At 39.9% G+C, this 25890-nt stretch overlaps 1 protein-coding gene across 1 annotated transcript; it reads right to left on the bottom strand.

Moving 5' to 3' along the window:
* Positions 1-1116: 1116 nt before the first annotated feature.
* On the bottom strand, positions 1117-25495 carry LOC142142701 (phospholipid scramblase 1-like). The gene is made up of 6 exons (XM_075200546.1): positions 25359-25495; positions 20727-20769; positions 16939-17159; positions 5573-5731; positions 1503-1664; positions 1117-1238 (listed from the first exon to the last, which is right to left on the bottom strand). The coding sequence occupies exons 1-6, from the start codon at positions 25413-25415 to the stop codon at positions 1203-1205; spliced, it is 678 nt and encodes a 225-aa protein (XP_075056647.1). The 5' UTR covers positions 25416-25495; the 3' UTR covers positions 1117-1202.
* Positions 25496-25890: the final 395 nt, after the last annotated feature.

The following is a 25890-nucleotide window of genomic DNA, read 5'->3' as shown; positions in this document are numbered from 1 at the left end:
GGATGAGTTAACTTTGCAAAGTTATATTGCAATACCCGATATTTAGACTCTCATGGCCCCAACAATTGAGCAATCCCAAAACTGATCAGTAATATCCAGTTTAAATTAGTGCCTATTCTAGATCCTATTTTTACTTCGGGGAAACCAGACATTGTGTTGCTGAGCTTCCAGATCAGCCCTTATGGCCTCTATAATTTTGCTGATACAGTCTGCTGCTAGAACCAATTTAATGGCAGACCAGACCTTTAATTATGTAACTAATATCCATCGTACCAGGTGGGTTACATCAGCAGGATTATCCCACTTGATCCTGTCGGTAGTCGAATACCCTTCGATTTTCATAATGCCAGATATCAGTGACAGTACTATATTCAAATAACCATTTTGAAGGGAGAGTTTGTGCCAAAGGCCCTTGGGAATACATCCATCTGGAACAGTTAATGCTTATGATAGGTGTTATAGGTTTAAACACAGTCAGGAGAACAATGAGAGACCATAACTACAGACAAGTGGATATGAAAAGTGGTCAAAAGAGACTTCCGGTGAGCGGTGCATTTAGTTAATCTTTATTTTTATCCAACATAGAAGCATTTTTTTTATCTTTTTATCTTTACTTTCCATTCAAATGGCATCTGGTTGATTTTAATAACTGCCTCTCTGGGTCTGTTGTTGGGCATGGGCTGCCCAAAATGAGCGTGGGTGCAGCTAGTGAAATCAGGACTTACTTTCTCTCTCTGAAATAATCACTCAGGTAACATAATTTCTCTTTGCAACACACGTTTATTAAACAATTATTTGAACCAATATTCTCTTAATAGATATGATTAGACTAGACCATCAGAAGCTTTGATGTTCCTTGTGATATGGAAGTGAAGGCATACTCAGGAGCTACTGTACTTTTTAATATCTCGCTATGATGGAAGTTCCCCAGTATAAAGCTTCATTCTTCCTTAGATTAAGAGCTAGTGATAGAAAGTAATGTATGTACTTTTCTACCTGTACAATACTCTATATTAGATATATTATTAATTTCCATAGTTTCAGCAAAATGCATATTGCACAACTTTAGTTACTTCTGAAAATTGGTATTATGCGTGGTCTCATATGCAGGCCAATCGCTGATAAAAATTTCTATTTGTTTTTAATTTGTACAATAAAATATGTTATCCAAATACAGTGTATCCAAGACTCTCTTCCAAGTTTCATTTGTTTTGGGAGTACTCAAAGAACATGAAATCCTATAGGAAGGAAAAATACATGATTATAAAATGCAATTGTAAGTGCTTCGTACATAGGTAATACACCAATCAAGTCACATTTCGAGTATTGTCCTCCCACTGTGTTATTATATATTCCTAGTTGGAAATTCTAGTATTGAGTTTCAAATGTTGTTTTACATAGGCTTATTATTTGTTCATTATTAAATGTAAAATTAATAATAAGTATTAAATATATTAAATAATATTGAGGTATATACGGTTGTTGTAAAGAAAATAACTTACAATTAGAAAGCATGCACCAAGCATGACTGCTTTTATCTTTACATCAAGATTCAAAGGAAACTGGACTCCGATGATGTCAGCATCTGTAAACATCATATCCAGCAGGCCAGACTCCTGCTTTGATATACTGCCAACCTCACAGGTTTCATCCATTGACTTCACCTAGGGGATACATACTTTCCTTAGGAATTTGAAAAAAACATACATTCATTACCTTCCGGACCATACCAGTTTTTAAACCTGGAATTTTGTTTAAAATATGAAGAAAAGCTATAACACTCCCAATTCTAGCACTGCACAGAAATGTACTTGTTTTTTATTTTTTGCATAAAATACACATTTCTGTACTGCACATGCTCACCGAAAATGTGCACATATGTCTGTAAGCAGATTTGATTGCATCTTACACTTACAACTCCTTACAACTGGGAAAGCGGAACAGGGGCTGGAAGAGATGGGCAAATGTACGCTGAGTACTGTAAGGGCGCGTTCACTTACTTGTGACTGAGGTAGACCTTGAAGCATTAATTAGTGAGGCTGTTATATTATATGAAGTAATGTATCTATTCACATTAGTTAAATGCTATTACCATTTGGCAAAGAAAATTCCCATTTTAATTGTAAAGGGGACAACATATGTTAGTCTTTAATTATACTTAAATATGATTATCACATGTATTAATAACACTGTCCAGACACTGTTCCTCTTGTATATATGAAACTTCATTACATCATTTTATTGTGTATGAATAGGGTAATTAAATTTTTGCATTTACTGCTGACACTGTAAAGCCACATTTTTTTATTATTATTATTATTATTATTATTATTATTTTTTATTTGTAAGGCGAAACAAAGTGTCTGCAGTGCCGTACAGGAACAAACAATAGGACAGTACAAGGTAGGACATTACAGTACAATAAACAAGCATCACAATAACTCAGGAAGCTCAGAGCACAGCTAAGGAAAGAATGAGGGTGAGGGAAAGTCAGGACAGTGGGAAAGCAGGAGCGGAGTCGGTGGGCAGGAGGCTAAAGAAGGAGGTGGGAAGAATAGCTGAGGAGCAGAGAAAAAGTGGTGTAAACAGGAGGAGAGAGGACCCTGTTCAGAGGAGCTTACAATCTAAGTGGAAAGACAGATAAACTGAAGACATAGGGCAAGTGAAATAGGGACAGGGTCGAAACGGAGCGAGAAGGAGGAAGGGGAGAAAGGGAGAGGTAGCCGACAAGTGGGTAGTTAGGCAGATGACTGAAAGGCTTTTAAGAAGAGATGGGTTTTTAATGCCCGTTTGAAACTTCTAAGACTCTACGCTATCTCTATTGTTAAACACTTGTTACTCCAGACGTAAAGCTGGCACATATACTACTGATATACAGCTGGATGCATCTCTAGATGTCTCCAAATGAACACATACATGTAAAAGTGTTTTTTTTATATTTGCATCTTTTTCTGCTTACGTTTGGGGTGCAAATATATCCAACACTACATGAGCCCCACTGTGTTTAGGATTCATACATACAGTAGGATATGAATATTTTGGAACAAGGCAAAGTTGTAATCTGCTATGGCAGCATTCTGCATTTGCCCTTATATATTTTCTATTTCACTTTTTTGCATTTTTCACAATTGATTTGCTTTTGATCCAATCATAAATTACAAGCTTCTATTAGATCCAGTGTAGATTTCTACTGGTGTAACAGTGTAGATAAGACTTGATTCATGGCTTTTGAAATATCATAGAAAAGTCAGATTTTTACCATGATTTCTTTGATAATATTCTACTATGACCTGCTTAGGCTTAGTTCCCACCAGTGGATCCAACTTTTGCCTTTACTAGTCAGACCGAACCTTTGTATTGAATTGTAGTAATTAATTGCAAGGCAACCTGAGAAGTCCAAGTCCAGATCCTTTACTAATGACAGAAAGGCCCTAAACCATTCGGTGGTAGTCATTTTACAGACTACAATAAGAACGACAGCAGGTATGCCTACAAAAAATTACGAAGTTGAGAAATGCAACATTTATAGAAGACAGGCTTACCAGAATAGAGGCACACTATATCTAGCAAGCTTCATATTCATAACGACAGAGGAAAATGCCACCTATGTTATTGACGTCACTTAAAAGCCCGACACTAACATTTATCATTTTAAAATGGCAACCTGACTTTAACGTTAGGGTTAGTGGTTCTAGATATGCTGCTTTAAACACACAGATCTCACTGTCGGCCTCTTAAGTTACGACATTAAGACAAGCGGATACAGTGTGTGCCTGTGTTCTGGTAAGCATTTCTCAACATCGTCATTTTGTAGGCATACCTGCTGTTCTTATTACAGTCCGGCAAATGTACCCAACCCAAACCATTAGCCCTGCTCACAAACCATAAGGCTCAACCATCTACATTTACTGTGGTAACCCAACTTAGCCACAATCTGTGATTGGTTTGAGTAAAAGAGATCCCCGTCTCATTCACTCAAACCATCCACAGAGCTTCCACTTACAGATTCCACACCCAATTCAGCTTTAACCTTTTGTTTACCACAGTGATGTCATGACTAGTTCTGTGCTCTGACAGTAACATCTTATGCTTCAGCAGCTGAACCCTTCTACTTATTGACATGAAGCAGCTATACAGCAGTCAGCTGCTTCCATGTTCCAGTTGTCCTGCAGTTAGCTGTTCTCTGGGGTTAGTAAGAGACCCTGAAGTATTTGGGGGATGCCCCCAACCACAGAGAACTGATTACTGGAACATGAACACAGGTGACTACTATATGCAGTATGGATGCTTCTACCAGTCAAGTGAAGAGGCAAATTTAAGTGCAGTTCGGATAAGGAGACTAGATGGGTTTCTCCAAACACACCAAGCAGTAGGAGCTGTACTTAACTTATCCATATGTGACAATCTCCATGTTCCTTAGTGTAAGAGATTGTGTGTATAAATATATAAAAATACAGATACATCTCTACATAAAGTCTTGGCACCAGATATGATTGCGTGCATTACTTTTGGCACAAAATAGGGCTCTACACATTAGTCTTGGCATGAAATATGGCTCTGCACATTATTCTTGGCACCATATATAGCTCTGCACAGGAGTCCCGGAACCAGGTATAATTTTGTATATTAAACTTTGCACAATATATGATATGTCTCTGCATATTAAAACTGGTACCAGTTATTGTTCCATGGAGTTGATTCCAGAACCTGCAGTGCAGGCATATGTAATCAACTATGGTCCAGTGAACATATAGCAAGACAGGATCCAGTGAGAAAATGAGAAAAAAAGAAGGTAATAGATAAAACATTATTACAAGTAATGCAGCGAAATTACCCTTTCAAACAATCTATTATACCACAATGTTACCTACACTGCTACACTGCTTCAGACTGCTGAATAAGAGGGAGACCTCCCAGATTTCCAAGAGAGCAGGATATTCTCCCAGGAGCACTTACCTGCCATACAGTGGTTGTGGTTATAGTGCCCACCAACCCCATGTTGTGGATGGGGCGTAATTACATATTTGCTTCAACAACTTTTCACCACAAACCATGTCATCAAGCCTTGCCCACCTGGGGGTAAATGTATCAGCTGAGAGTTTTCTGTCGGGCTTAAAAAACCAATCAGATTATATCTATCATTTATTTAGTACATTCCACAAAATGACAGCTAGAATCTGATTGGTTGCTATAGGCAACATCTCCACTTTTCAAACCCGCCGGGAAACTCTCCACTTGATACATTTACCCCCTGGTCTTTTACAAATATGCCTCCAGATATCCCATTTCCAAAGAAGGAAAAGCAAGCAGGTATGTCTTACCATTGCTTGCCATAAATGTGAATTATAACTACACTTCAATCACCCCCTTTTTAGCTCCACCTGCTTAAACAAATGATCCACCAATGAATCTGTAGCTTTTGCAAAGTCGTCTTCTGCTACTTTGTCTTGATTAATTTTAAATTTGGAATTTTATGATATAGGAGATTCATTTTTATTACTTTCAGGAAACACAATGGACATGATATTTTTACTTTCTGATACTTAGCGAAAAAAAATTAAAAGCTTCTTACCATGAAATTAACATCGAAGCATTTACATGGGAGAAAGGGTCCAATGATCCTTAATATGTTCTCTTTCCTTTCATCTTGAATTGTAAACTTAGGTAGATACGGATGCCAGTCTTGGATGACATAACCAACTGGTATCCCTGGAGGAGCCTGAACTTCAAGCTATGGAGAAACACAAAAATAATTATTAACATACTACACATGTTATAAGGACATATTAAACTCCATTTACATTTTGTTTTAGATTAATATATGTTTTGGCTGAGAGACACAAAAAAAGCATTGGAATTCCATTCATGGCTTGCATTATAATTTATTTAACATGCCTTCATACAAAGTGTAAACCTATTGATAAATATAAACGTTTTTATTGTACACAATAGTGGAGACAATGTACTTATTACAACATTACAATGGTTTCTCTAAATGGTGAAAAGTAAATTGAGCATATGGTAAGTCTCTGTTTGTATTTTGAAGATCACAAACATAAAACACAAGGGGCCTGATTCACTAAGGATCTTAACTTAAGAAGTTTCTTATTTAAGTCTTCTGGATAAAACCATGTTACAATTCAAGGGATGCAAACTAGTTTTCTGTTTTGCACATAAGTTAAATACTGACTGTTTTTTCATGTAGCACACAAATATCAACTTTAAATTTCAGTGTACAAATAAGCTATCAAGTATTTGTGTGCTACATGAAAAAAAACAGTCAGTATTTAACTTATGTGCAAAACAGAAAACTAGTTTGCACCCCTTGCATTGTAACATGGTTTTGTCCAGGAGACTTATATAAGAAACTTCTTAAGTTAAGATCCTTAATGAATCAGGCCCAAGTTGTGTATAAAACTTGGACAATTGTGATAACCTTGATATATGTAGATGTTCCCAGACCTTGACAGAACTTAAGCTGTCTGACGCTAGGGCTTAGTAGTTACAATTGCATTTTGGGGCAACATTTGCATCGTACCGCAGCAGCCAATCAGTAACTAGTGCTTGTCAGACAATTAAGTAAAGTGTAAGAATGGTTACTATGGTTTTAGTGAACATTTTGCACCAAAATTCAAAGTTTGCAAATGTACCTTTAAGTAAATTTTAAAAACAAATATTTTCCACAATCACAATTTTAACTCAAACATTTTGATAAGATAATGAAAGTGAAACTGTCACAGGGGATTTGGACTTCCATGGGTCTCAATTTTTCCTTTTAAAATTATGAGAGCCTTACTAGGGGTCATGCAGTTCTCAGTTTACCATAAGTTATATACCAATTGCAATGCAATGCAATATATCTCCAAAAATAAGCCACACAAACCTTGATCTCAATCCACACAAACCCCACCACAATTTGTCTAATCACCGCCATTTTATGACCAATCACACCCCACTGTTTGGTGGTGTAATCGTTGAGTCAGTTGGGAATTACGCATGCAATATGATTACAGTTCTGCCACCCATAAGATAAATGAAGAGGGCCCAGCCCAGAAGAGTGCAGCCCAGAAGAGTGCAGCCCAGAAGAGTGCAGCCCAGAAGAGTGCAGCCCAGATGCCTATGTACAAAAATAAATGGCAAGAAATTTTCAAGCGCTACCCTTGAAAATTTCTTGTCGTCTATTTTTGTTCTCAACATACTGACTTATTTGTGTGCGGTCATATCAAGAATAACTCTAGCAGAAACCCTTTTGGAGCTCTCTAAAGATCTCATATCCTGTTTTCAGCCAACGCCCAGTAATTACCATATTGGAAATCTCACAGAACTACTCCCAGATGTACAGAGGTTGGCTGTCCAGACCGCTGCCTGTACGTCATTTGTGAAAGTTAAATATATCATTTGATACTGTTACTTAATTTTACAATTATTCACCGTAATTATTTGTAATTAATTTGGAGAAATATTTCAAATTCGGACAGTCAAGTTGAAGCTGGTAACACCTACACATTGTTAGGACTAATAAACCTAAAACAGATGGCCTCTTTAAAAAGAACTAGTAGTTACTAGAGATGATAGAAGCAATTTAGCATCTTATATATAAAAATCAGTGGTCTGTTTGTTTGTTTGTACACTTATGCATTTGGACACCCCTGCACCGATTGGGATGAAACCAACGTGAGGTGATCCAGTTGGATCCTGGCCAGGTTTTAAGGGGGTTAGGATCCCGGTCGGACCTCCCCTTGGTGTACGCTGGGCAGAACTTTGACCCGGAAAGCCTGTTCTGGGCCTTAACTGGATTGATTTGGATGACATTTAATAAAAAAAAAAAAAAATATGACACTGTGCAGTCATCTCATGGGTGTGCTGAAAGAGCTGCTAATTATTTTAAAAAGGTTGACAGTTACATCCAACTCATTGGGGCATATTCAATTAGCCACGTTACTCGCAAAAGTAACGAGGCGTTAAAAGTATTACCGTTATTATGGTAATTCTAACCCGAATTTCACTGAACTGCGAGAAGAAAGCCGGCGTTAAAGGTACCGTAATAATGGTAATTACACGCACTATTACCGTAATAATGGTAATAGTGCGCAAGCCGCATTACTTTTGACAAAATCTTTCTTCATTATTTTTGTTATCTGTATGCCCTGTACCTTTTGTATATTAAATCTAAAATTTAATAAGTTGCGTCCTTGATACTCTAAAGAATCCATTGCCTTTTTAGAAGAGATCGCTCGACCAGGTTAACCATTGGAATGCCAGTGTGTGATTTGTTAATACAATTGATTATCAAGCTGTGTGTGCTTGTATGTACATTTGTGTAACAGTCTGGAGGTGTGAAGAGTGAACCCTGTGTGTGCTGGTGTGAGTCTTGCTAGTTTGTGGAACTAGAAGCCTGTGTGCCAGTGTGGGACAGTATATTGGGGTCCTATTGCCCGTACCCAATAGGTGGTGGCTGTACCTTGAAGTGTCTGGTGGTGTGAGAGCGCTGTGTTTGGGGGCAATACCGTAGGTCTAGAACCTGTGTGATAGGTGAGAGAGACTGTGGGCTGAAATCGTGTGTGACCTCATACAGCAAACACCCCAACGTCACGGCAGCTGGGAGCATGTTCCTGACAATTTGGTGGCAGCGGTGGGATGATTTAATTTCTTAGAGTATTAAGTGCATGGTTTAAGCAATTAACCCTTGCACTTATAAACTGATTGTAACCTTGCGAGGAATACAATAGTTTTACAAGGACAAAGCTCAGGGCATTATTTTTAAAGACATACGTGCAAAGCAGTTCCCTCCCCTTCTCTTTGTTTTTCTTTTTCTATCTTTTATTTTGCAAAATAACTGCAAGGATGGCAGCTGCTTACAAGAAAAAAGCGAAAGAAGTTTTAATTGCCCTGTGTGAGCAGCGAGGTCTCGACTGGACAGATAAAACTAAAAAGGAGCTGGTTTGTGCATTATTGGAGGATGATGCAAAGAAGCAATGTGATATGGAACCTGAGCTGGGGACCAAGACAGAACCAGAGGATCAAGGTGTGGATATTGTCACTGAACCAGAGGATCCAAGTAGGTAAATTGTCATTAATCCAAAGAATCCACTTACCATGATGAGTATGGCAGAGCTAATTGAATAAGGTCAGCTGCGAGGTTTCTCCTGCCACAACAAGACACGCGGGGAGATCATCGAACACCTCCTCTGGAAGCAGGACAGCCCGATCCATCCTTTCAGCGAGTATCGCATGATGGTTCTTATTCCGGGCTACAAGATGAGTCTTGTGGAACAGCTGGACTGCCTAGAGGAGTGTTTTGAATACACTCAGGAAGAGGTACATTTTCGGGGTGGGCTTCATACCCCATTCTGGCAAGATCAGTGTCGCCGGGTGGCTGACGAAAGGCAGCGCCTGCAGCAGCTTCTTTCACAAGCTGGAGCACCAATCGCCCCATTTACTCTGCTGGGGAAGCTGATGATGCTACCAGCATACTACCAGATGCTGCACAGAATTTGCTATTGGAGGAGGCTGATTTTAAAGAGGACATAATTGTTGAGAAGACTATTTCTGTAGGAGAAATGGAAGTGCCTGAAGATATTCCCACAAATGTTTTAGTAGTTACTGATCTTGGATGGTTAAATTCTTAGTATGTTCCCGCAAATGTTGTTCCTACTATCTCTAATTCTGTAACACCGTGTGACTCAGCCCAGGTAGTATGGGATAATGCTGAACCTGTCAATGATGTGACTTTGTGTAAAGAACCTGAAATGTTCTGTGATCATTTTGCATCTGGTGATGTGCTAGTGAAATGTGATGATGAGAAGCTGATAGGTGCCAGTGTTAACTCTGGCAATTATGATGATTTATGGGAAGAACCCGAGGTAATAGGGGGTAATTTGGAAACCCCTAATAGTGTTTGTGTAAGGAAGTTAATGTCCCACATGTCACTGTGTTAGAATCAGCTGATAATACCAATGTTTTTTCTTTCCAGGTGCCAGGATGTGATAAGGAAAGAGAATGTCTTATTGTACCTAATGCCTATAATGAGAATAATGTCAATAACAGTATTGCGTTAGAATCCAAACCTCTTTTTACACTGACATCTTGTCATAGGATAGGGACAGCGGACATTGTTATTGCAGCTGTTGGCATTGATACTGGTGTAAATATTATGCTTACTAGAAATGGGACAGATGACAATGTGATTAATTCTGTTGTGCTAGAGAAAGACCATGTTTCTACCCAGGTAATATGCTCAGAAGATGGTAACTGGGAGAGAGGGCAGAGTGAAGATGTGTATTCTGTGCCTGAACCAGCTACACAAAGGTGTGTTGAGCATGTGGAGGAGACACATAGTGCTGAACAATGAGAAGGAGCGAGGGACAGCAATCCTTACATTGCTGCTGGGACCTGTAGTTCGAATGTTCACCACTTAGATCTACATCTGAGTTCTGACCATTCATCTGAGTTGTCTATAGAGACAGGGGGGTCATTTGCTAGCCCACACTCACTTAGCCAGCCGTCTAACGGCTTAGAGGAAGATAGATGAGGGGCCCAAACTCCCTGTTACTCTACACCCCCAGATAGATGAGTCCAAGAGGGAGGGGAGCATCCTGTTCCGTAGCCCCCAAGATAAGAATTGCATAGTGTGTCCCCACCTAGAAGTGCAGTGTCAGGAATTCCAGGCCATTTTTCCCTCAGGCTTTCACTTAGAAGACATGAGGATTAGAGACAAAGTGCACACTGTAACAAGGTTGGTACATGAGAACATGATGCAGGCCCAGACAAGCCAGAAGCAGTGGTATGATCCCCCAGCCAGGATGATAGAGAGAAATTTTCATGATAATCGGTTGAAGGCTCATAATGACAGTGATGCGTGTGCCCTGACAGTCTGTAGAATGCCAGATGAGGGGAAGAAGGACTTTCCAGTGAATCTAGTAGCTGCAGCGCCAGGGATAGGACCCCTTAAGAATACAGCGGTTGGCCCACAGCTATTGCAGGACCAGAAGTCCAAGCTATCTGAGATAATTAACCCCTTTTTAACCCCTCTCCCCAGAGAACCTATTAAGACCCAGCTGACAGCTATTCCATTTGAACCAGGTGGATCTGTGGGAGATGGCTTGGGCAATGACCTGTCAGTAAATCCCCATGCCATCTCTTAAAAAAGGAAGGTGTTGTGAACATAGGGAGCTTGCAGTTATTTATAAGGGATAATTAATAACTGCAGTGTAAATAGGTTATATCAAATGAATCCATTGATAAGTTAGTGTAACAGTTAAAGACGCAGAGTCTGATGTAATTGTGTTTGATGGCTTTGCACACACCAGTGTGAACAGATAGGAGTGTCACCTGGGGGCAGTTCAAAGGACTCCCGGGGTGAGATCTAGACTATTTGTGACACTTGAATAGACTTTTAGGTACCGCTCAGCATGTGGTCTGGCTCAATAAGGCCATGTGCTAACATAGCCTATATGTAATACTGTATAGACAAAAAGAATTCCGTTTTAAAATATGCCACTTAAAATCAATAAAAGTAGTGATCAACCACATATTCCTCAATAGCATGATGAAGGGCAGCTCATATGTTAAATTAAGAATTCTGCCTCACAGAGAAATGAAGAAAAGGAGTGTAAGCTCTGCGAATGCACTGTACTTAGGCATGTTTGATATGAAAAGATGGACAAAGTCATAGGGGATTTATTAATGGTAAAATTGAATCGATGTAACGCTGTCCAGGAAAAATATATCACATAGTAGAATTGGTTAGGAAATCAGGCAACATGTAAATTTGAAAGTAATAGACAAGTATGGCGCTTATACTCTAACAGATGAACAAAAGTATTAATTCCAAAAGCATACAGTCACTTTGAAACTTCCTAAAACGATCCAACTCAAGTCCAGAAAAGTATTGTCCCGTACAATATCCTCAATGTTCCCGAATTCAAAGTTCTCAGTTCATAGGAAAATAATATTTATCCTAGTATTATGTTCTCCACCGATGTTCATCCATACAAAAAATAAAAATATCACATTACCATAGGTCAATACAATTCCCTATGATCAATGCATATATAGCACCAGTGTGGTATTAGATTTAAATTAATCACCACCGTGTGTAATAAATCACTTTTTCATTAGGTAATACACTTACATAAGAAGAGACTTCTTGTCCAAAGTAAAAGCATATATGGAACTCTTCAATAATTTTCACATTGATCTCTGGATTTTATCTCAAAAACAGCAAAAGAAGAGAAAAATGCTCCACATAGTGCATTATCCAAAATGATTCTATTTAATGTTTACACACCATAAAAACAAATAAAATAAGTACATAAGAGGATTGTCGCGGACGGTCCCGATAAAGCTAGACCCTTACCCTGTGTAAGATGGTATCAGGCGTGTAGGGAAACCTCTATGTCCCTCTCCATAGATCAGGAAGCCGGCTGGTTACCGTTCCACGCTCCACAACACTAGGGTTTCAGATTCCAAACCGTCTCAGGTAATCCACGATTTTCCTCCTGGTCACCACATCTGCCCCCAACGCTTTTCTGACTGACTGATCAGTCACTACTACAGGCTGAAAGCAGAAGGACTTGTCAGCCTGAAAGCTCTGAAGAGATCACCCTGCAGTGCTAACGGGAGTAGGTACAATATGAATATAATCACTTAGAGCCTTGATAAAGATTTTGTAAAATTGAAACGCGTTGGGGGCAGATGTGGTGACCAGGAGGAAAATCGTGGATTACCTGAGACGGTTTGGAATCAGAAACCCTAGTGTTGTGGAGCGTGGAATGGTAACCAGCCGGCTTCCTGATCTATGGAGAGGGACATAGAGGTTTCCCTACACGCCTGATACCATCTTACACAGGGTAAGGGTCCAGCTTTATCGGGACCGTCCGCGACAATCCTTTTATGTACTTATTTTATTTGTTTTTATGGTGTGTAAACATTAAATAGAATCATTTTGGATAATGCACTATGTGGAGCATTTTTCTCTTCTTTTGCTGTCTTTGAGATAAAATCCAGAGATCAATGTGAAAATTATTGAAGAGTTCCATATATGCTTTTACTTTGGACAAGAAGTCTCTTCTTATGTAAGTGTATTACCTAATGAAAAAGTGATTTATTACACACGGTGGTGATTAATTTAAATCTAATACCACACTGGTGCTATATATGCATTGATCATAGGGAATTGTATTGACCTATGGTAATGTGATATTTTTATTTTTTGTATGGATGAACATCGGTGGAGAACATAATACTAGGATAAATATTATTTTCCTATGAACTGAGAACTTTGAATTCGGGAACATTGAGGATATTGTACGGGACAATACTTTTCTGGACTTGAGTTGGATCGTTTTAGGAAGTTTCAAAGTGACTGTATGCTTTTGGAATTAATACTTTTGTTCATCTGTTAGAGTATAAGCGCCATACTTGTCTATTACTTTCAAATTTACATGTTGCCTGATTTCCTAACCAATTCTACTATGTGATATATTTTTCCTGGACAGCGTTACATCAATTCAATTTTACCATTAATAAATCCCCTATGACTTTGTCCATCTTTTCATATCAAACATGCCTAAGTACAGTGCATTCGCAGAGCTTACACTCCTTTTCTTCATTTCTCTGTGAGGCAGAATTCTTAATTTAACATATGAGCTGCCCTTCATCATGCTATTGAGGAATATGTGGTTGATCACTACTTTTATTGATTGTAAGTGGCATATTTTAAAACGGAATTCTTTTTGTCTATACAGTATTACATATAGGCTATGTTAGCACATGGCCTCATTGAGCCAGACCACATGCTTAGCGGTACCTAAAAGTCTATTCAAGTGTCACAAATAGTCTAGATCTCACCCCGGGAGCAGAGCCGTAACTAGGGTGGTGCGGGCGGTGCCACCGCCCAGGGCGCAAGCCCAAGGGGGCGCAGCAGCCGCCCGCTACCTGCCTCTGTGCCCTGCCTCAATCACACACAGCTTCCCCCACCAGAAACAATTTGTTCCTGGCATCGGAAGCTTGAACGGCACTGTAGCTCCGGCCCAGCAGCATCCTGCATTAGCATTTGGAACGCAAATGCGTTCCAAATGCCGAACTTCCTGTCACCGACAGGAAGTTAGGCGTTTGGAACGCATTTGCGCTCCAAATGCTAATGCAGGATGCCGCTGGGCCGGAGCTACAGCGCCGTTCACCGCTGACCACCACTGTAAGTAAAAAGATATTCTATAACATATAGCTTTGTATTGGATAATGTATTATGCATTAACATATAGCTAATGTATTGCTGACCTACACTCTGTTGGCTAATGTATGTAGACTGGCTGCAAGTATATTAGAAGAGCTCTAACTTTGTGGCTAGGATAATAGCAAAGGTCTAATCTTTTGGCTACTGGGTAAACAAGCTCCTCCCTGCCCTAAATTATGTACTCATCTGTCACTGCCGGCGCTGGTCCCCACTGGGCTGCTCGCTCATTGCTAGGGTGAAAGATAAAACAAGCTGTCATTAAAAGACAGCCCCCCCTGCATCTCTGATTTCTTCATGGTATCAAGAAGCAGACTCAACTTGTATAATGCACAAGATAAATTGTACTGTGACTTTGTCTATATATGCAGAATAAGCACAGAACATTTAAAGCACACCTATCATACAGAAGGAAAGTTGTACTGCACAAAACTGGTACTATCTCTAGAAACAGTTGACATTGGAAAATATAGTTTACCGGTCAAATAAGTACAAATAATGTGTGTATGAGTGTGAATATTACTGAGTGTAAAATAGAGCTGATTTTTTATTTTAATTTTTAAATTGTGTATGCAAAATTGTGAGTTTGAGTTAATGTGGATTATGTCAATAAGTGTCAATAAGAAGTGACATTTAGGGGCTGCACATAGGAAAACTTTTGACCATTTTCAATAAAATTTCCTATTCCCCTACAAAATTTTGCATTCCCTTTTAGACAGTAGACACTTTAGAGTGTATGCAGAGCCGTAACTAGGGTGGTACAGGCGGTGCCATCGCCCAGGGCGCAAGCCCAAGGGGGCGCAGCAGCCACCCGCTACCTACCTCTGTGCCCTGGCTCAATCAAGGACTTTTCTTTCAGTAAAGTGCTAGCCACACCCACACATTAGGTTGGCTACACCCACTTGTCAAATGCCACTGCCACTTAGATGGGGGGTGCCGGTGCCCTGTCTCGCCCAGGGCACCAAAATGTCTAGTTACGGCACTGCTGGGAGTCCTTTGAACTGCCCCCAGGTGACACTCCTATCTGTTCACACTGGTGTGTGCAAAGCCATCAAACACAATTACATCAGACTCTGCGTCTTTAAAAATTACACTAACTTATCAATGGATTCATTTGATACAACCTATTTACACTGCAGTTATTAATTATCCCTTATAAATAACTGCAAGCTCTCTATGTTCACGTTGGTGGAGAACATAATACTAGGATAAATATTATTTTCCTATGAACTGAGAACTTTGAATTCGGGAACATTGAGGATATTGTACGGGACAATACTTTTCTGGACTTGAGTTGGATCGTTCTAGGAAGTTTCAAAGTGACTGTATGCTTTTGGAATTAATACTTTTGTTCATCTGTTAGAGTATAAGTGCCATACTTGTCTATTACTTTCAAAAGTTTTATCTATATACATACATAGATGGGTTGTATGCCAATAGACAGGGGCAGCTAAATACCAGTCAGCGCAGACATATCCATAATTTTATATAACATGTAAATTTGGTTTGAAAAAGTGTCCCAGGACCACAACCCCCGATTAGCATCTGTGAACACCGTCCCATTTCATGTTGCTTAAAAACCTGTGTGTGGAAAGGAGAATTTGTCAGCTTCTTGGGGAATCAATCTAATTGAAGGACTGTCTATCATTCCTGCCTGCCCCAGGCATACAGATTATTATTTGTAAGTAATGCTCTGTACTTTCATCCCATTTGTTTTATAACTGTTTTCAATTTTTAATTTGTATGTCAAATCTTTATTCATTATTTTTGTTATCTGTATGCCCTGTACCTTTTGTATATTAAATCTAAAATTTAATAAGTTGAGTCCTTGATACTCTAAAGAATCCATAGCCTTTTTGGAAGAGATCGCTCGACCAGGTTAACCATTGGAATGCCAGTGTGTGATTTGTTGATACAATTGATTAACAAGTTGTGTGTGCTTGTATGTACATTTGTGTAACAGTCTGGAGGTGTGAAGAGTGAACCCTGTGTGTGCTGGTGTGAGTCTTGCTAGTTTGTGGAACTAGAAGCCTGTGTGCCAGTGTGGGACAGTATAATGGGGTCCTATTGCCCGTACCCAATAGGTGGAGGCTGAACCTTGAAGTGTCTGGGGGTGTGAGAGCGCTGTGTTTGGGGGCAATACCGTAGGTCTATAACCTGTGTGATAGGTGAGAGAGACTGCGGGCTGAAATCATGTGTGACCTCATACAGCAAACACCCCAACGTCACGGCAGCTGGGAGCTTGTTCGTGACAGTTATAATAAAAGACTTTGCTTAATATATAAAATTATTCAGTAAACCATAGTTATTTGCATAAGTCCAGAAACATATTTGTGAGAAGCCTTTCCTTCTTTGGATATCAGAATTGGGGTGTGGAATCTGGAAGTGGAAGCTCTTCTTCTGTAAATTTGTTATGACACAACAAGGAGCATACAATTGTAAATAACAGAAGACAATAGATTGAAGCAAGGACACATCAAATTTAAAACATAGGGGGTGAGTCAATTAGCTGCACGGCCCTGGCATACATTACCATGATATTATTATCTATAATAGACAGAAGGATAAACACGATTACCAATACAAGAAAAGGCTATTTTAAAGTCCTGACAAATAAAGGAAGTGAATCCTGCACAACATTGATCTGTACCAATATTCCATTTTTCAGTATAAAAGCCATGCAATTCTGTGCTACTTATACCTACCTTTTGCAGGCAGCAAGGAGTGATACAGCTGTCACATCTAAGAGGTCTCACTATTCTCATTACTTCACGACTGGTGTTATCCACAATTGGTATAGTAAAGGAGCGGATACTTCCACAAAAATTACGGTTACAACAATTGTTTTCTTCTGCTGCAAAGTATATTCTCTGTCCCATTCTATTTTTTATTTCATACTTGTTGTTTGTTTCAAATCCGGTGATGACTAAAACGCAATGTTGACACAACATAAAGAATAAAATAATTAAATGCAAGTTACTGTATATTCCTTGTAAATCTATATGAAACCTTCATTTATAATTTAACAATTGAGAAAATTATACTTGCATGTGCAAATACTTGTTAATACTAGGTAACAAATCTGCTCCCCATGTCTTGTACCAGTAAAACTGTGTTGGCAATAAGCAGGAGTTACAGATGACATCATTAGAACTGCAGTTCCCACTGTGCTGGAAGCAGACTCTGCTTTGACATTGGATCATCATAGACAATCAGGTAACAGATTTCAAGTTATGGAGGCCCGAGATACTACTAAAGGGCAATGCTGACATAAAATTGGTTTGTTCTGGTATAATTGGGGGCACCGATGTTATGATATGGGGCACTGCTAGAACACTAAAGGGCACTGTTGGTATTATCAGCACTTGCAGTGCCTAACAATATCATCAGTTTACAGTATCCTACTACTTGTATGATATTGAGCACTGCTAGAATGATTAAGTAAAGCTGTTGTAATGTGAGACGCTCCTGGAGTAACACTGGTAAAATTTGGCATTGCTGGAATGATTGTGGGGCAGTCCTGGTATAATAGTATACATTGTTAGTATGATTTTGTATACTGCAGGTGTGCTATCGGGTATTGCTGATATCATATAGGGAACTTTTGGCATTATATTGTCAACTGCTAATTTGATATTTATCACTGTTGATATGAGGTTGGTCATTTAGTATAATATGGGGCTCTGCTGGTATGTTCTAGAGCTAGTGATGGCTTACTATAAAAATAATCATGGTAAAATATGGTGTCATAATATAGGAGCAATATTGATGTAATATGGAGGGATCTATCCAATGTGCGTAGGTACTGGTGGTGTTATATGTGGAGGAACTGTGAAGATCTGAGAAAGGCGTTCTTGCCTAGTACTGCTTTTATATTGCCCCTTCAGCTGCTATCCTATAACTTTATTTATGTTATTGTAATGTTCCTTCATGACACAATAAGAAGTAACATTCTAATTTTTTACATGATATCATTATCAGCATGGCAAGACTTACACATTTGATAAATATTAAACTTTGAAGATAGCATCTTAGAAATGTTGTTGAACAATTGTTTAAATAAATTAAACATCTCTGAAACTGAAGCTGTTTGAAAAATACATATTAATGAGAGTATAATAGGTTTTATACGTGTCTGCCTCACAAAAGTAAATGATCCTAGCAACAGCAAAAACAAACAGTACAAAAGCACCACTGCTACGTACACAAAGCTATATCAACTATCTGCTATGTACACAATGCTGTATAAACTTCTTAATATGTATTATAGCACAAAAGTTGCCTTTATACCTGTATGTTTGCAGTTCATTGTCTGTAGAGAAATGCCTTATTTGCATATCACATTCATAAATGTAGTAGCCATTGATGCCATCTCTATAAGAAGTAATAACAGGTGACCAAGTGATGAACTAGAATGTCACTGCCTCCACACTCTCCAAATAAAGGTTTGTCTTGAGTCTTGACACAGGCATGGTGACACGGGCATGGTGACACGGGCATGGTGACACGGGCATGGTGACACAGGCATGGTGACACGGGCATGGTGACACGGGCATGGTGACACGGGCATGGTGACACAGGCATGGTGACACGGGCATGGTGACACGGGCATGGTGACACGGGCATAGTGACACAGGCATGGTAGCACAGTACAATAACAGTTTATCAAATGAATAGTCGCCAGATTTCACTGATTAAATAATTAATGACTTTTGATACATATTTTCTCTCCTGAACATTTCTTTGTTGTAAAAATGACTGTTGTAAAACATCACATTATTTGTCATTTGCGCTCTTACTCTAAAGTCTGTGCACCCCCAGGGTCTCTTCACCTACCCTGCACTCACATCAATCCAATCAATACACTTTCCCTAGGATGCAGCTCATGATAGCAGACATCAATAATACTAACACTCAATTATCATCAGTGATTCACATCAGTGTCACTGACTCCGTTCTGTCTCTCAATGGGTTACAGAACCACCCTCTCAGAACTCAATTTCTCTCTGTTTTTGGCAATCAAGTACATGTCTGGTAACAGCTGGAGTCCTGGAGTCTCTTTCTCAGAACTCAACCTAGCACAGTCACTCGGCGTCTGGCAGTATCTCTTGCTGAATAATGACCTCTATCAGAAGATGATGATCCATTATAAACAGGACTTCATACAGGACAATATTTTGGACCTTGACCCATACCTCATCTCCTACATACAACTGCGTAATACACTGTGCTGCTTCCAACTGGATAGAATCCTCCCACTTCAGAGCAGATGTCAGACCCAGCTATATCTATGTCTTTCACCACTTGTTACGTTCTACTTACAGACAGGACCTCACTGCTGATTGTCATGCCATACAGAGTCCAGAAGCCCTTTGTCCCCCTGGGGTTCTTGGCTGGAGAGTACTACACTGACATACTGCTTCATGAGCACATTACAGTAAAATGGGTGCTATGACCCCTTCTGGCGGTGCTATATCTCAGGTATCATCGCTCAGTGATTCACCAATCCACCACCTTTCTCTGGCTTTTTGCTGCACAGACTGGACACATTGATCTCTTTGTCATCTGTTACATATTTCCAGGTCCTGCAAAGACTGTCAACTAATAGGAGAGTTTGGGTTTGGCAGAGACACAGTTCTCTTAGTCTTTGCACCATTCGGGCTTCTCCATGATTGCAGCCATTCAACACCTGTATCACATCCTGGTTCTTTGGCTTGTTTCTCTGTAATAGCAGTCAGTGAACCTGGGCAAATTATTAGTTTCTCGATGACCACATCCACCTCTTTTTCCTCTGCATTATGGCCTGCCCAATGACATCACAGAATATCTAGTCTATCTCCAGCATTAGGGTGGAAATATAAAAGAGACCAAGTATGGGGGAGGTTCCCAAGGAGCCACAATCTTGCCAATCCTGGCTTCTATTGGCATGGGGTACCTTTGTTTTATAAAAGAAAGTTCCCTATTTCAAACTGTTGTGACCCTTAGCTAATTGTGTGTGTTGATTACAGTGGGGAAAGACAGGATGAAGAGGTATTGAAATAAACCTCACTATCCTGAGTTACTTCATCACTGGAGAACCTCTTTTACAAAGATCTTTTCCTGTGGAAACAACAGGTATCCTGTGTGGAATGTAGACATTTTTCAAAGCAGAGGGAGTGATTATTTGAAAGAAACTTCTATTATGTCAACTTTTTGAGGACTATTACAGTATTCCTATGAGATTACAAGATCATTATTAACTCTTGAAGCATTTAGATTTAGCCCAAGTTAATCTACTTATACCATAAATGGGTGTTACATTATTTATTTTAAAGAAATGTATGGATATAGCTGTCCATTGCTCTGGGAATATACAGTATATAAAATATATTCAGTGCTTAGTGCTACTACTTCTTCTTTTGCACAGAGCAGGTCTAATTTTATCTCAGCATAATTTAATGTTTGTTTCTTCCTTTCTTGGTATTGTTTAACCTACTATACCTAATTAACATACCTTCCAATAGCTCTCTTTGTTGGTGAATTAGAAGTTGGTCTATCTGTGAAACATAAAAAAATTATATAAAGTAATATAATAAATACATACAGAAAAAAAGAATGAGATGAAAGATTCTCTACAACATTGAACCTTAAATTGACTTTCACCATATGTCTTTGTTATTCTTTTGCATTTGACTGACATAAACATCAAAGGATAAATGGTTTCTATGATGGTATTAGTAAGTCTGCTGGCAGAGCTCACCCTTCAGGAGACATGGTATTGTTGTCCTTTTTCCCATAGCCCCATTATTGTTTTCGAGATCTTTAGTGTGAATCTTATTGAGGTGTTATAACCCTCGCAAGGCAATAGATTAATGATGTGGCCTAGTGGTAACATATAAGTGTGAGAATATAAGCAGGGATTATATCATAAGGGGCACAACCAGGTACGGAAAGCATTAAGTGTATTACAAAAAGCATTACAAAACATAGCAGGCATATCTCCCCTGATTTTGCTCTGTCTTTTCAGATGTTGCATAAACTTTCCCCTAAACTAGGTACAATTATTTAAAGATATTAAAGGGGCTGGACAACCTCTCTTCAGTACATGCTGAAACAGAGAAGGGGTCCTTCAATGCCATAGGGAGCAGCATGTGATCAGTCATATAACTTCAGCTCTGTCAGTTAAATTCCCCTTTCAAAGATTGCTGCCAATGTATGTCAACTAAGAGATCAGCATTTACAGAAGGGAGAATGTACAACCTCATTAGCGAAGTCATAGTATGGAATCTAAATGCATATATGAAATACATACTAGGGAAAAGCACAAATATGCCGTGTACATAAATAATCTATCTTTTTTATCTTACTTTTTGGTCTGATGTAAACTTCTTTATGGATAGAGTACTTCACAGACATCTAAACAAAATTCTTTATGTCTCGTATACTCAGTAAAATAATATTGGGGCTGATGTAGAATGGTACATACACCAGTTTGAGTGGAGTATCTTGCGTGAAATTGATCTGTGTATGCCCAGAAAATGGGCACATGCATATATGTCACTGTGCAGACTTGCATGATTTTGGCACTTAGGCCTGTCTGTGCCTTCAGAGATGGGGCATTCTAACATTGTACAGTAAAGGCTTGTTTGTGCAAATGCAGCTTATGCAGATCTGCCATATTATGCATATATGCCAATTAGAAGCAGGGGCGGATCTATTTAGGGGGGGGGGGGGGGCGATTTAGTCCCTGCCCCCTTTTTTATTGTTAAGGCTGCTTGCGGCTGCACACTATGTGCAGGTCCGTTCGGCAGAGACAGGCAGGGGGAGTATGCTGCCCGGACCTGCACATAGTGTGCAGCCGCCGGCAGCAAGCCCCTGCTAGGGGGAGGTGATCGCTCCGATCGCAGCCCCCCTGGTTTCGCCACTGGTTAGGAGTTGGTTCTTTTGAGCCTGTTAAAGGGCAGAGGACAGCACATCTCAAGATGTGTATGGCTCTGCGCAGGGGTGGAAAAATTCATTTTTTTTCGAGATTAAGGACCTGATTCATTAAGGGAAGGAAAGGAAAATTGTAACATGGTTTTGTCCAGGAGAAGACTTACTCATTTTATTACTCATTTTATTGTCTTACGTTCCTTAATGAATCAGGCCCTAAGTTACTCCCATTTTGCAGCCAACACTGCATCAGCCCCATTGTGTTTATAGTAGTGTAAAGTAATTTTTTCTTTGTGTGTGTAAGGATCCCTGTGGTGTGAGTGAGATGTTATTTTGCCCTGGGTCATGTGTGTAAGGTGTTGTCATGCACCAGGCTCTCAGGTCCTGTTACTTACCCCTTCGCTGTCTTTTTAAGCTGTCCTTGTAGTCCGCAGGCTCTGCTGGTCTCAGATCTCTCTGCAGAATGCTGCCTAATCTGTCTCCCTTCCAGAGATCCCTCCAAAACCTGCTCCCTCTCAGCCAGTCAAAGTGTTGATCCAGCTCAACTGACTGCAGCCTCCAATCAAGGGATAGCAGTCTCCACTTCAGAGTTCCCTACAAAACCAGTGCTTGGGTGCCGCCATCTTAAATCACCTGATCTCTCTCAGCCAGTCAGAGTGCTGCTTCAGCTTATCTGGCCACAGCCTCTAATCAGGTGACAGCAATTACTTGAGCTCTAACCTGTTGCCAATGCAGCGTTGATTCTTCAGACGTCCACCTGGTTCCCAGCAGTCTGCAGTCTTCTCAGTTATTCCTGCTCAGACAGTCTGGTCCAGCAGTCCAGTCCAGAGCATTCCGGTTCCAGTCCGGTCTCCTTTGCTAAATCTGACCACTGTCTTGCTATTCTTCACTTCTTGCCAGTCTCCAGTGCCATTCACATTCTCTAGTCTCCTGAACTCACAGCAGCCGTCATCTGTACCAGTCCTTTCACATAGTCATCAGTTCTGCTCCAGAGACACAACCCAGCTTGGGTAGAGACAGATCCTCAGGTGTAACAGGTGTGTGATGCCTTAATAGATGTGTTGATTGTGCTCATCTGATTTGAGTGTTTATAAAGAGTGAATCATAGACCCACAGTAAGTTTTATGTTTGGTCTTGAGTTTAAGTTCAGGGTTGAGTCATGTGAGTTTCAGTGTATGTGTGATACTTCTCCATGTCGAGTATCCTGAGTGAATACAAGGCCATGTAAGCTCGAGTTTGAGTGGCTAATATGTTGCTGATGATCTAGTGTTTCTGAGAGGCAGGCAATTGAAGAGGGATGGATTGGAAATTTAAAGTTCCAAAAGTGACCTCATGTAGGCAGGACCGAAATAAATGTAGGCTGGGCCAACACAATGTAGGCATGGTTAGCACACGGTTAACCCTATCCACAATAGTGGTAAGTGGGACCAATGTCTGATATGGCAATAACAGGTACAAGTACCACCAAAATATTTTTTAAATAGGCTTCCCCATGCAAAAGGAAATCTTTCTGCTGGCATTAACCCGTAGACAGCAGCATTATCACCTGCGGTAAACCTTTGAAGCGAGAAAAAGCCCTCCTAATCTATTAAAGGCTTCGCATGAAAATCTCCAATGAGGAATCCCTGACCAGCAGTGTCTGAAAACAGCACATTCACTAATTTAATAGCACATTCACTAATTTAATAATACTCACAAAGTTTACTATTGAGACACATAGCAAAAAGTATTAAAATCAGAAAATTGGGCTTACCTGCCATATTAAGGTTCAATTATGTGTGTTGGTCATGGTTGTTAATCTACATTACATCTGATCTGCAGCCACCAGCACTGATTCTGCCTACCACAGTCATAGACTCTACCAGAAAGGAGCAAGGATAGATGTGAGAGAGAAACACATGAGGGTAAACAGACAGATGGAAGAAGATATTGGTATACATATAAATCTAGAGAAATGGAGACAGACACACAGAGGGGAACACAGAGGCTCACATACACACAAATGGGGGGGGGCAGAGGCAGACACACAAAGGGGGGAGAGAAGCGCACAAAGGGAGACAGTTAAAGAAAGGTACACATACAAAATTGAAGACAGTGGTACTAACAAAAAGAGGGAGATAGAAATAGGGGATTATAGAGAGAGACACACAGTGCGGGGGAGGGCAGAGAGACACAGATACAGAGTGGTTGAGATAAACACGGGGAAAGAAGTCAGGGTGGGCAAAGCAGGAGAGGGGAAGCTGCTCACATTTAATTCTCCCTTGGCCGGGACATTTGAGGAAGCTATCATCATCATCATCATTTATTTATATAGCGCCAGCAAATTCCGTAAGCTATGGGGAGGAGGAGGAGAATACAGGGGATGTGGGGGTAGGGGGTGTAAATGACAACAGGCAGTGCGCAGTACATATTATAAAGTTGAAGGCTCAAAAAAAAGTGATTTTGGACTGTCCCCAAGTGGCCCCATGATGCTATGGGGAGCCATCTGCCGGATGGTAAACTCCCGGTAAGTTCTGTTGCTAATCAGCCCCTCCACACCAGAATGTAGATAGAAGCCAGAGATGTTACATAAAGGCAAGAGTGTTACTATTGAGTGCACAATCAGGGCGAATGGCGTTAGTGGAAGCTCACTTGGAGAAGTTCCTGGGATGCATGAGACTGCACTTGGTAGTACATCAAGTGCAGGCGTGAACAGAGTGAGTTGAGTTGGTACCAAGAGTTTTGTGATTATACTAATGTGAATGCAGAACTGTAGAGATAGAGAGGTGAGACTTAGAGTTACAGTCTCATGTCAACTGTTATGCCAAAGCGAAACTACTGTCTATGTAATTATGGTGTCTATTTATTAACAAGCGTCAATAAGGATTAATTTTTATTGCAGCTTCTTATAGCAATAAAAAAATCTCCTACCACTGCAATTTATCAATAAAATCTCGCCAAGGCAGCTGAGCATTATTCATGGTCAAACTATGTGCATATGTGAGCTGTCTAACAGATTCACGTATGTGCAATGAAGCTAAAAGCTCACACTTTCATTTCCACTTAATGAAAAGCAAAATAGTTAACAATAGACCCACCACCACCACTATTACCAATCCTGTGAATCAGAGCAAATTACAGTGAACAGCGATTCTGAAATTTGCCACCTCTAATATTAGCCTGAATGCACTTCAACGGTGGAAGTTAGAACTGGGTTTACATATATTTTTCTAACCTGACTGAGGTATTCTATTCCTGGAGGGCAGTTGGGTAGTTCTGGCGGTGCTGGCATCCATGAAGATCTAAAGTCCCCTGATCCTGATGGTTGATTCTGAAAAGTGGAATCTGCACCATAAAAACCGTAATTTTCGTAATTAGGCTGCCCAGGTACCCCGGTTATTCCTGTTAAATGAGGAAAATATAAATAAGATACAACTGGTAACAGTGAAGTAAGATGTAACTGGTAACAGTTATGTTCGTATCAATCAGAGGCTGGAAGAGAAACAGAATATTGTTTGGGATGAGAACAATAATGAGAGGATGTAGACTTAGCTTGTCATTGTTGTTTTGAATAGTAGGATGCTCTATGTACTTCCAGAAACTTAGTTAGTGAACGTTTTTCCACGCTTTCACACTTTTCGCTTGCACTGCAAGTTGGTGTGAGGTTAAAATAAGAAAAAGGTCATGATTAAAGTGTACATTGTGAAGTTAATATGGTCTATAAGCAGTAGATCAGCAGAGAGTGGAATGGGCATTTAGATGAAGGA

This window comes from Mixophyes fleayi, chromosome 3 (assembly GCF_038048845.1).
Source record: "Mixophyes fleayi isolate aMixFle1 chromosome 3, aMixFle1.hap1, whole genome shotgun sequence".
Taxonomy (NCBI): domain Eukaryota; kingdom Metazoa; phylum Chordata; class Amphibia; order Anura; family Limnodynastidae; genus Mixophyes; species Mixophyes fleayi.
Note: the sequence above shows the minus strand (reverse complement) of the source record. Positions and strands in the feature narration are given on the sequence as shown.

What these genes read in the sequence shown, in the direction of transcription:
- LOC142142701 (XM_075200546.1), bottom strand. Translation starts at nt 25,415, where the DNA reads ATGCCAGCACCGCCAGAACTACCCAACTGCCCTCCAGGAATAGAATAC. An exon ending in GCTTCGATGTTAATTTCATG is followed by an intron (nt 1,665 to 5,572) that starts GTAAGAAGCTTT and finishes TGTATCCCCTAG; the next exon opens with GTGAAGTCAATGGATGAAAC. An exon ending in TTGGTGCATGCTTTCTAATT is followed by an intron (nt 1,239 to 1,502) that starts GTAAGTTATTTT and finishes TCCTTCCTATAG; the next exon opens with GATTTCATGTTCTTTGAGTA.